This window comes from Tachypleus tridentatus, chromosome 1 (assembly GCF_004210375.1).
Source record: "Tachypleus tridentatus isolate NWPU-2018 chromosome 1, ASM421037v1, whole genome shotgun sequence".
NCBI lineage: Eukaryota > Metazoa > Arthropoda > Merostomata > Xiphosura > Limulidae > Tachypleus > Tachypleus tridentatus.
In genome coordinates this window covers 138,842,806-138,855,252 of record NC_134825.1, presented here as the reverse complement: position 1 = coordinate 138,855,252, position 12,447 = coordinate 138,842,806, and the positions used below count along the sequence as shown (strand labels likewise).

The 12,447-nt window shown below is 32.1% G+C and overlaps 1 protein-coding gene across 5 annotated transcripts in view; it reads left to right on the top strand.

The window, feature by feature from the left end:
* LOC143225412 (RNA-binding protein 4B-like) overlaps window positions 1-12,447 on the top strand; it is a 74,355-nt gene that overhangs the window by 36,734 nt on the left and 25,174 nt on the right. For all 5 annotated transcript variants that reach the window (XR_013013830.1, XR_013013831.1, XR_013013828.1 and 2 more), the window contains exons 8-9: window positions 9,430-9,456; window positions 12,324-12,356. Coding sequence is in view for 2 of the 5 variants with exons in the window: in XM_076454799.1 (XP_076310914.1) it covers window positions 9,430-9,456; window positions 12,324-12,356 (60 nt within the window). In the remaining 3 variants the exon portion in view is untranslated. The remainder of the gene's footprint in view (window positions 1-9,429; window positions 9,457-12,323; window positions 12,357-12,447) is intronic.

Below are 12,447 nucleotides of genomic sequence, written 5' to 3'. Positions count from 1 at the left end.
AATATGCAATATGTAGTCATTCTAGCATGAAAGCAAGCATAATTTATATTTCCTAATGTTTTTTATGATGGTTATGAGGTTGGTCATTTGATACACCCCACAGAGTTTGTGTGTAGAAAATTACAAAATATTAACTCTTACTCAAAACAAACATTTAAAATGTGTTTAGGAGGCTCTAGATTACACAAATAATATTTGAGATATTTGGGACCAAGAAAAACTTTTTAATCATAGCGCAAAATTACTTTGCGCTCCGGCTACTAATAAAACAGACTCGATATTTTCACAAAGAAATCTTTAGAAAAATGCATCATTAAAAAACCTGAATATTTGTGTACAAAAAGTTGCAATATTTTCAGAAGTCTACCAAATTTTATGAAGATACACTTGCTGTATCAAAAGTTATAATGCAAATACTTAACGTGTGCAAATGTGTAGACAAACTTGTGAATACTAAGCCTGCTGCAAAAAGGGATAAACCACTTTACTATCAAAGTATTTTACTTACGTTATTATCATGAAGGACATTATAATTCAGAGTTTTATATTGTTTAAGCTTTTATTTCTTTATTTCAAAAGAAACCTTTAAAGCAGTAATTATAACTGCAGTTTTATTTGTACAGGTGCCATCATTGTTACAGTTATAAATTTTAAGAGTTGATATAAAAGAAACAGCTGTTTGTAAATTAGACGTTTACATTTAGGTGGTGAAAGAATGCCCTATTTAAACTATTTATGAGTAACTCTAGTACGTTCCAAGAACTTTTGCCATAGAGCAAACTGTTGTAGTGAATGGGATGCTTAGAACTAATACAGAGAGCAGAATATTTCCTGTAAACTATCTTGTATCTACCTTAAGGTAATGTTGACTGTGTAGGTATACAATTTCTAAGAGTGTTGTTAGACATGATTGTCCCTACTGTTTGGCTAATTTTCCTCGCCTTGTATATATTAGTTTGATAGATAACTTAATTGCATGTGGGATGTACTTTTAAGTTTTAGTTAATTATGTATTATTTGTTTTAATATTCAAAAGGATTATCTATTATTTAAATTTATTTTATGCTTTGTCTTGCTTAGCTAGCTTTCATAATTTTAGACATGTAACCACAACGTGAAATAACGCGTGGGATCCAAAGATGATAGTTTTAAGATTATCCAATGAAGAGATAAAAAGTATGTATGCATTTCTATTTCTTAACCCTATTGTGAAGGGTCATAAGTCAAAGACTGTATCATCATGTTTGTTGAGGTGCTTGTCCTAAGGGTTTGAATTTTTTTAGCATATAAAAAATATGCATTGGGAAGTTTGTTACAAAATCCATTGTAAACCCCAGTTATCACTTTAATGTCGTAATGGATATTGTCTGTGGTAATAGTTCCAAAGTGTGTTAAAGATACTCCATCTACTAGACAAAATAAAAATGCTGATGTTAAATCAGCCAGTGATTTTGGAAAAGCATTTAATGGTATGAAATTGTGCTTACTCTCTCAATTTCTCAACTCCTACTGTCTTTCACTGCCTGCAGCCATTTGTGGGTAGGCAGTTATTCTTAAAAGCTTTTATAATTCTATTGAAGATAATTTGTTATTTCATTTATTTTGTAAGAGTTAAGGTTGGGAGAGATCTATAGGAAAAATGTTATGGCAATTTCATTTCATTTCTACTTTAAGAATTATAAGAGCTTTTATGGATAACTGCCTACCAACAAATGGCTGCAGTGTCAAGAAATACTATATTGCAGCTACAAATTACATTATGAAACATTTCCCTCTGAATGATGAACTTCTGATTCACACAGAGGTTGCTGATCCAAAACTGAAAGTTAGCAAAGATTTCTCTTCTCTACGCTTCTTCACAGGCAGGTATCCTGTTCTTGTCAATACACATGAGCATGACACTATTGACAAATTGGAAGGGCAATAATTGAACTATTAAATTGATACTTTTTCAGAAACTGTCCTTCAAATTCAGTTGAATGTTGACAAGTTTTGGGTTCAGCTGTCTACTGTTATGGATGGAAATGGCAAACAGAAGTATGACATTCTGTGTAAGGTTATGCTTGGAATTTTTACAATCTTCCATTCTAATGCTGATAGTGAAAGGATATTTAGTTTAGTGACTAAAAACAAAAGCAAGTTCAGATCAAACTTAAGCACCTCAGTTTTGAGCAGTATTTTAACACACAAGATGTGTATGCAGTCAAATGAACAATGTTGTTATAACTCCAAACTATCCAGAGACATTCTCATGAAGGCAAAGGCTGCAACAGATGCAAAACTATTACAATAAGTGGCATAAACATGATATAAACTAGTCCTTACACAAAGGCTTTTCTGCTTACTGTTTGTGCATGTTCAATGTTGCTTTACCAGTATGTTTGTTACTCTGAACTAAATAAAAGACATAATTTTAAAATAATTTTAAAATTTATTTATTAAATACACAAAACACAGTTATAAATGAGCAATCTATAGCAGTGATAAATAATAATAGTTATAATAATAATATAACAATAAACAGCTTAGAGACATTGGTCAGGCTGTCTACAATCATTATGCTCAGTCATTTGAAATAGTTGCTTTTAATCTTTTTGCAGATTGTTTGTCCAATCCCAACAAGATTCTATTTAGTACTCTAGCAACACCCAGATATTTTGAAGGATAAATTCTTAGTTGGATACTCCCCAAATAGATGCATTTTCCACTCATTTGAATTTCATGCTTTCTCTTTTGGTTCCCAGTTCCATGTCATTCGGGTGCATTCGACCAGGATTGGAAGGATCTTTTCCTTTGTACATACTCTTTCATTCATCTTTTACCTCGAGTACTTTCTCTGTCAGGTCCTTCTTATGGCTCTTTTATACCAGCTCAGTTGTGGTTCTTATTCCAGTCCCTCCAGTGACCAATTCAATCAAGGGTGCTTCATTACTCAGTCCCTACACTCCAGCTTTGTGTGTGTGTTTTGTCCAGTCTCTTGTGTGAGGTTCGGGACTATCCATACATGTAGCTTCCCTGTTGTCTCGCACCGTCTTTCCCTCATCCATATCTGTGTATCTGCATTAATGATAAAAATTCCATTGCTGGTCCATCCAGCATGGATTCTTCTCTTCCTCAGGTATCTGATTGTTTCCATAGTTGTTTAATTAGGGTCCAACCTCTTAAACCATATGGGGCTATAGGGAGTGCTGCTGCTATCTTCTTTTTGTTTTTTCTGTTTTTGCCATTTGTTTCCCTCTCCAGCTATTTCTCTTACTTTCCTATCATATTTATTACTGCTCTGATCCAGATCGTCTCCTATGTCTGGTCCATGCTTTGTTACACATTATGAAAATCGCCCTTCTGTGGTTGTTTTTCCCATTTGTTTCTCATCCATTGGAATCCATCCATTTCTCTCTTCTGTCACCCTGACCGGTTGTGTTTATTAGGTTTTTCCGTTTTGTGTATTCCTTCATTTCCTCTGACTCTTGCCTGTTGTTCTGTGTGTATTGTTTTATCAGATCTGTCACCTCACAGTGTTCTTGGTTGCTCACATCTGTCTTTCTTTGGAGCAGATTTACCAGGCTAGCATGTGGACCACTCCCCATAATTCTGAGTCACACTACTTGCACAATCTGGCAGTTTACTGCTCACTTGGATATCTTTTTCCCCTGTAGCCACTTCAATTCTGAGTGGGTAATTTATTTCATTCTTTCATATTTGTTTCTGGAGTCTATTTTACATGTTATGGATCCTATCCTGTGGTGATTGGTGCCTATCTAGGTATACTGATATTCAAAGATCTGTGAGGTCTACATGGATTGTCATGCTTACTAGTAATATAGGGTGTTCTACAAGACTAGTTTCAGGTTCTTCTTGAAATGTGTTAAAATTTGTGAAAGTTGATGTGCATAAAAAAAAAAGCAGAGAAAGGTTGAGATAGAAGATTGTTGCCCATCTTTAACAGTTCTTAGATTGTCAAATTGGAAACAGTCTGATTTTCAAAATAGGGTTTCATGATCTCCTGTTGCACTTTCTCTGGTGATGTGTTCCTCTGGACTCATCAGTCCATTTCTTCCAGTGTGGTACAGGAGTTCTTGCTACTTGTCAGCTCCTAGTAATTGAGGTGGTGGATTTTGGAGGAATCCCTCTGAGTGTGCACAATTCCATACAGTCAAAAGTAGGGTGGAAGCATTTTGCCTGTGTAGAAAGTGTGACTGTTCTCTTCCAATGTGTGTAATATTTTATTCCAAATGCTACTGGCCTGAACTGGATTCTTCTGTCTATTTTGCAGTTTGACTTTCTGGTTGGGAACCCTCCCTCCAACTGCCACCTGAATGTGGATTCCTGTATTACTGATTTTGGTTACAGCTGAATCAGCCAATATAAGCCCTCACTCATGAGTGGAATGAGAACCTTCTCCTACCACAGAATGGATGTTATATGCCCAGTGCTGGTTGTATTTGGACTGGAATAGGTCCTCCACCTTGCATTTTCCTTTCTTGATGTTGTATGAACGTACATTCCTAGAGGCAGTGCTGGATTTGTACACATGATGGTTTAGATTCTTGGAATGGGGTTCCTTTTCCCTTCTGGTTTCTAATATTGAGGTGAATTGTTGAGGACTCTTCTTTTGTGATGGGCCAGTGAAGTTCCTCTCAGTGCCACTAGCCTGGAATTGAGTTGGTCTCCTACTTAGTCTGATATGCTTTAACCACTTTTAACTCGGATTTGGAATTGTTACTGTGTTCCACCCTTTGATTGTGACACTGCACCAGTTGTTGGCTCCATAAAGGTGAAGAACATACCAGGTTCAGAGGGGGTGCTGTCTCCCACAAATTTTTCTTTTGTAGAGATATAGCACATTGCAGGGTGCTCATCAAGGTAATTTTAAACTGGTCCCTCCACCTGTTCAGTGTGGGATTCTGGTTGTAACTGTGAGAGTAGTTTAGTAATTGTATGATAGTTAATATTTATCTCAACTGAAAGTATAAATACTTTTTCCTGCACATACCTCCCACTAATCCTTCCCACTTTCTCTTTTATTTTTAATGCTTAATCTCAAAGTTAAGATTGAGTTTATTCACTGAGAGGGCTTGTTGCACTGTTATTGATGTAGAACTGTTACGTGCTACATTAGTAACTGAAGCTGAATCATGTGGTATGTGTTTGTAATTAGGTGGGAGTTTCAAGGTTAGTGGTGAGCAAAAATTTGTTCACTAGTAGAGGGAAGTCAAATTTGAGGAAAGCTGTAACTGTGAGAAAATTCATCTATCTAAAATATATTTTCAGTGTAGGAAAATATTAACTTTCAAAGTTTATAAAGAACTGACTAATGGATGAATCTGAAATATGTTAAAATCTGTGAAAGTTGATGTACATAAAAAAAAGAAAGGTTGAGAGAGAGGTTGTGGCTCTGCTAGAATTTGAAAAAGCAGTAGAAGAAAAACAAGGAAGTTCATTACAGGCTCTAAATATATGGAATGAAGGTTTAATTTTCCTTTAAAATCTCTTAGATAAACTGAAGGTCCTTGTAAATACTCTCTTGAGATATATTAATCCAATTGGGTTGATGAGTTTTATAAAATTTATTTTTTGAGATTATGCTTTTATTGTGACATATATACATTCTTGATTAGTGTTTTGTAAGTACAGTAATTCATTATGTTTGTCTATATGTTGAGAATTTTTTACTTAGTAGGTTAATTTGTATTTGGTTCTCTGTATAATTTGAATTATTGTATTTGTGTGATACAAGTTTAAATTCTTTGTTCAGAAAATTTTGTTATCTGTGTGAGCTGTCATTGTATCAAAAATACATAATAATCTGTAACAAAACCAATCATTTATTCAACCTTGTATGAATTGCCAGATTACTTTCCTTATAACTGACATGATAAAAATTATTAGTGTACTGCACTTGGGTATTTTGGGGGTAGATTAATGGTAAGATTACTAGGATCTTAATAGTAAAAAAAATATTTTGTGATATGTACCAAAGATAGTGGTATAAGAAGATGTATGTATATAAATTGGAAGTTATAAGCTAAGCTCTAGTTAAGGCATTTATTTTTCAAACAGGGTGACTGACTTGAGAATGGGCTGTTATTGATAACATTGGATGCTGTCTAGTTGCAAAAGTGTAAAAGAGAAATGGTGCAAAGTGAGGGTACTGTATAGTGTAACAAGCAAAAAGTAAAAGGTGTGGAATGAATAGGACAATATACAGTAAGAATTCCATTACCTACGTCAGAGAAGGAACTTTTCTCTTTCTTGCAAGGCAGAAGGCCTCCATATGAGGATGCAACCCTGGCTAATATTTTTGTTTATATTGCTGGCTTGTTCATTTTCTTGAATAGTCCTAAAATAGTTTTCTTGTGTGATTGATATTAACTAGCAAACATCTTGTACAGTTGTAAATATATTTTCAATAATGAAGTGCAATTAACTGTTACATAGATAACTGTAACTAAGGAGCAATCACATTGAAACAGATCATAACATTTTCTGAATGGGCAACTTTTAAGTTATCCTGTAATTGGGACTGTAAATAGACATTTAACATGTGGTTTCCCACTTTAGTTTTATAGAGTCATTAGTATTGGAATTGGTGAAAGGATACTTGTGCATACTCAATGTGTTAAGAATGACATCAGGCTGTTTCTGTCTTGGCCTGCTTTTCTTGTACATATGTTGTCTACAGAATAAGCTGCAAGATAAACAATAAAAACATGCATTAAGAAGAGTATAGTAGGTAATTTAAGAAATTTTGAAAGAACTTGCCAATCTTTGTGAAATAAGCCATCATTATTATCTGCTTCTTTCTATAAACTACATTGTGACACAGATTTCATAAATACAGTTGAGGTATTGTGTTGTGTAACTACTACTACTTATACATGGTAGATAAGATTCGGTGGGTTTAATTTTCCATTTCTGTGTATAACAAATTAATTTCACCTTCAAATATTTAAGGTTTGTAAATTAGTTAAACTTTGGAGTAATAGTATATATTTTTTTTTTTTGCTGCTACTTAATATGCAAATAATCTCTGCTTCATAAAGTGAATCATTATTTATCTACAGAACCTTGTGACAGTTCTTGATTTTCCCACAAAGAATATGAATATATTGTTTCCTAAAAGTTAAAAGTCAGTTAAGAATAGTTTTATCATGTATTTAAGTTTTTGTGACAGTATTGTAGATCTTCGTTAATAAAAGTTACAAGTAACTTCATGAATAATTAACCTGTTTGGAGTTGCAAGATTATTTCTCAAATATTTAAATGTAAAAATGATAAAAACTTGTGTTTGATCACAAAAAGTTAATTCTATTTTGAACTTTATTTTAATACTTTAACAGTGAACAAAGTTAAAGAAAAAATAATTGTCTATATTTAAACATCGTATTTTAAATTTAATGATATGAGAAATTAATGGAATTTTCACATAATGTATCAGAAGTGTAAAAAATATAAAATATTAATGAAGTTCTTTAGATTTTATGCATTATAATTCTTTGGAAGGAAAGTTTAAAAACAGTCATTATATCTACAGTATGTTGTGATAACACATTGTTCTTATATGGTTACTATTTTTGTTGTTTGCTACATGTTGGATATACAAGACTGTTTAGCGTAAGGGTTATCATTTAATTTATATAGTAATTTAATATTGAATGATTATTTAATTTTCATAACAAGAGTGTTAAAAGTAATTATTTTAAAAGTGATGGTTATGAGAAATATTGTTATGTAACATGGTAAGAGTTGTATTTTGTGTGTGTGGTTCAGTTGTCATAGTATTGTTGACATTGTCTTTCTCAATATCTCAAAGTGTTTTCATTATGTGAGTATTTGGATGCACACAGCTGTAACATTATGTATCTGACACTACTTGCACTTTCAAAGAAATATATCTACTATTTATAAAACTGTCTTCCTTATTAATTGTCTGGTTTACTGATTCATTCACAGCTATAAGTAAAAAAGACATGGTTTATTATAGTGTTTGAGATATTTAATTCTTACTACCTGATAGTGGTTTGGTAATGAGTGACATTTTTAGTTAGTATTCCTTTTAGCAAAGCATTACACAGTTAATAAACTCTGCAGCATCTCTCAACTGTTCTTATTTTTATTGTGTGTTCATTTCTTCAGTTATTAGAATCAGTTTACCTGGGACCTTATCTAGATATGGGTTGTTTCATTATAGTCTTTCTGATACTAAGCTCTTCTAGGATGAATGAGAGATATCTGAGGGTAATTTGGGCAGTGATAATTGATTGCAAATGAGGCACGTTTCTGTATGGTAGAAATTTGCTAGGAATTTGAGTTGCGAGTTGTAGGAGTTTACTGGAAGTGAAATAAATGAAATATTGTTTTATTTATATGCATCTAATTAGATGAGTTTGGGGGAAGATTGAATATCAAAGTATGCAATGTAGAGAAAAAAAAATTAGAAGTAAAATTTGTTTTTATTATTACCTTTATTCTACTTTTTATCATCTTTGCCCTAACTTTTTCTGACATTTTTTGAATTTGTATGTCAAACATTTTGCCCCCAAAAGCAGTAACTTCTCCAAAAAATTTGCCTATAATTAATCCCCCAGATATGAAAAATCAAGTCCTTTGTAGTATGTTTAGCATTGCTTGAGGTGTGCTGATACTTGTAAAGTAAATGAGAAGTATCATTTCAGTAAGTGGTATTTTAGACAATGTCTTAGCACACTATTAAAAAAGTAGAGTAAGAAGTGGAAACTAAGTTGTGTACAATGACACAATTTTGTATATGCCTCTTCAACTGTGAAGTGTTTAAATTATAAGACTCTTGCTTTAGATATTTCCCACAGTTTCTTTCTAGAATTTTATTTTTCTGGATAAAGAAATAGAAGAACTGATCCCTCCCCTTCCTTAGTGGCACAACAGTATGAGTGTTTATTTACAAAGCTAGAAACTGGGGTTTTGATACTTGTGGGCAGAGCACAGATATCTCATTATGTAGCTTTATGCTTAATTACAAACTAACAGAAAATATATATATATATATATAATTTAAAGTGTGTATAACATTCAATAGTTTTGATATGTATTTTTTCAAGATTAAGTTTGTAATGTATTAAAAATAGCTTTGATAAAAATTGTTCAGAAGTTTAATACTGTTTGAGCAGCTTATAAATATGAAGCCCAATTTATCATTCAGTTAATTGGTTGTCACTGAATTATATTGATTTCTCAGAATTACACGTCATAAGAAACCCTATACAAAGGCAAATTTAAGAAGAAAAAAAAAAGATAGACTTCTTTTATTGGTAGACTGTAAATTATATGTATGGTGTTTTACCTTTTTTTTGTACTCACTGTATTGAACTATAATGACAATTAAAGACAGTTTTAATATATGTACATTATGTTTGAGGAATTGTATTAATGTATTTACTCTCTTTGGTTTAGGTTTGACTACCCGCCAGTGGACAGAGGGTAAGTAGTAATTATCATGAATTTGAAACTATATAATAACAACCATGCATTTTTAAATATCCTAGTTGGTTTTTGTATCATAATCCAATAACTAATACTCTTACACCAAGTACTTGATGTACTTATTTATACAGTTTTATTAGTTTCATAGGATAATGATGATTATAGGACATGCAAGTAAATGAGACATTTCTTTTTAAGTTAGTTTTATCGTAGTTAAAGATCAAGTAATATTTTTATTGAAGTTGGTCTGCTTTTTTGTCTAAGTAGTAAAGATATTTTTCTGCATAAATGAAGATAAGTTTATGAGTATTCTTGTGTGCACTGCAATAGTTGCAAGCTGTAGCTTATCAGCACTAGTTAATAAGTAAAAATTGTCTTATATAGGGCACATATTTCAAACTCTGAGGATGTAGTCTCAGTACAAAACTTTTACAGCTGAGTATTGATAGTCATTTTTTCTTGTACCAGACATCTCACCATATTTCTTCAACAAACAGTAGTTCATTAATTTCACAGGACACTGGACCACAAACATTTACAACTCACTGCTTTCAATGTCGAGCATTTTTCTGAAAGTGGTACTGGTAGCATTAGGGAAAATGTAAGAAATCTGATGAATCTGTATGAAATCAAAGTGGCATTCTCTTTCTAATGATAAATAATAGAGAGAATATTATCAGCAATGATAAAGATGCCACATTCCCAAGTGTTTTGTATTTCCTTTAAACATTACAGTTAGTGGTTTGGAATAGATCTTTTCTGGGTGGCATTATAATGTCACGTGATCATGTTGTTTCATCCTGGTGTAGTTGTATTAGGAGGTAGCACATGCACAATATAAGCATTGGAAAAAACTTGAAAATAACTTTCCACTATTGCATTTTTGGCTGTATTAATAGATGGGATTCAGAACTAGATATATCCTTTTACAGATTCTAAGCTGACCCAGAAAGAAGAAAAACGTATGAATTTCTACAGTTGTGAGACAAAATTAGTAAACTTCACAGTTTTCTACTTGTTTCTCCAATATAGAAGTCGTGGCAGTTGTCACATTGTACTTTATAAATAATGTTGGTGTTGTGTTTATCAGTGTATAGACTAGTTTTGTGCCTGGTTTTTGAATATAACCAACATTTGGCAAAAACTAGTAACAAAATGACATTTCAGTTAATACCATTTCCATTATTTTTAACACACAGAACAGTAAGTATAAAGAAATATAAAAAACAATGGTATCTTCTTATGAAATTTTTACTCATAGTAATTTGTTAAGTAATCTTAAATTTTACATGTGGAGCATGTGAAGCAAAATAACTAAAAAAAAATACATGCATTTTAAAATAACAAATATTAAATTACTACATTAATACCACAGACTCCACTGTAATCAAGCTTGCTAATTAAGCTGTGTTTGGGTCTGAAAAATATTATTTTGCAAATACCATTTCATCTTGCCTTTTCTCTGCAAGTGTGCAATAGAGGAGATGGGTTTTCACAGCAAATACACTTATAAAACCATGTGGGGGAATCCTGAACTTTTGATTTGTCATAAGTGTGTTTTAGAACAAAGTAGGTGTATGAAAACAAGCATTTCCAAAGATTGTTGAAGTGGGTGGAGTTAACTAGTTTGATTCACTAAATATAATAATGTTTGAGAAAATAGAAAAGGTACGAGGTACTTATTTTATATTGAAGCTTGACAGTATTGATAAACTGAGTTTCTATTTTTTAAGAAGCTATAGACTTTGTATTTAGACAGTAAAACCATCCAGTTTGAACCAAAGCTGCATTCAGTATATTATGTGACACACAAAATTCAATATTTAGGAATTTATTTTAATATGTTCATTTAAATTAATTAACTATTGTGTAATATTAAAATATGAACTATAATCTACAATTTGATACCAAATTTATTGATATATATTCATAAAATAGTTTATATTCTAATATAAGTCTACAAACATATTAATGTGCCTTCTGACCCCTATCCATAGCAAAAGGGTTAATATCTCGGAAAATATATGTATCATCTTCTTACGTATAGCTTTTCAATTCACTTTTTTGCTTGCCATTGGCCTTGAGATTCCCATCAAAACCTGCTGTGTTGTTGCATGCAAATGAACTTGTGACAACCCTCTACTGATAGGAGTGCTACACACCCTTCTACCATAGTTGACTCCTATATGTAAACTGGTTGTAAGGAATACTGAAAGTATCTGCAGTAGATTTCTGAATAATAAAGTGGCAGTAGAGATTACTGATATTTGTATTTTAAATTTGTTGGTAAATTGATTACAGATCTGGTTATGTTTAATAGTTATAAAAATCAAGAGTTATTGGAGGTTATTAGCCTATATGGTGCTGAGAAACCATATTAGTGAATGTTGCTTTTTACCAAAAGGTAGTCTATTAGTTAGGTAAATGTAAATGTATATATTACATCCAGCAAGATACTTTAGGTTTTAACATCCAATATTGTGTTGAAAAAATAAAGGTTTGGTTTGTGACTGAATGTATTAGATATTTACTTTGGTGTGTGAGAGACACCATGACTGTGCTACAAAACATCAAGTTAGGTGATATTTACTTGACAACTGAAATAGTTACATTCTGAGAAAGTGGCTTTTAGTACAAGATGAGATCAGTCTGTTGACGTTTTATTGAAAACATGAATATTAAAGAAAATGTGACTTTGATATCTGAACATTTCATGTGTTTCAGTGTGGTTTAGAGGATTATACAGTATATTTCAAGGTATACTAATAATACATTTTTCATTTTGTCATAGCTAGTGTCTGTTCATTCTTATTTTAAATATAAATGTGAAGAAAGCTTTCTAAAACTGTGGATTTATTTGACAGGTATGACCGATACGCTAGTTTTGCTGAAGATCGGTAAGTTATGAAATAGTTTTAGACAGAGATTTTGGCATTAGAAAAAGGAGTAGAAACTCTGACTTGTCAAGTAAAATGTTACACATCATAG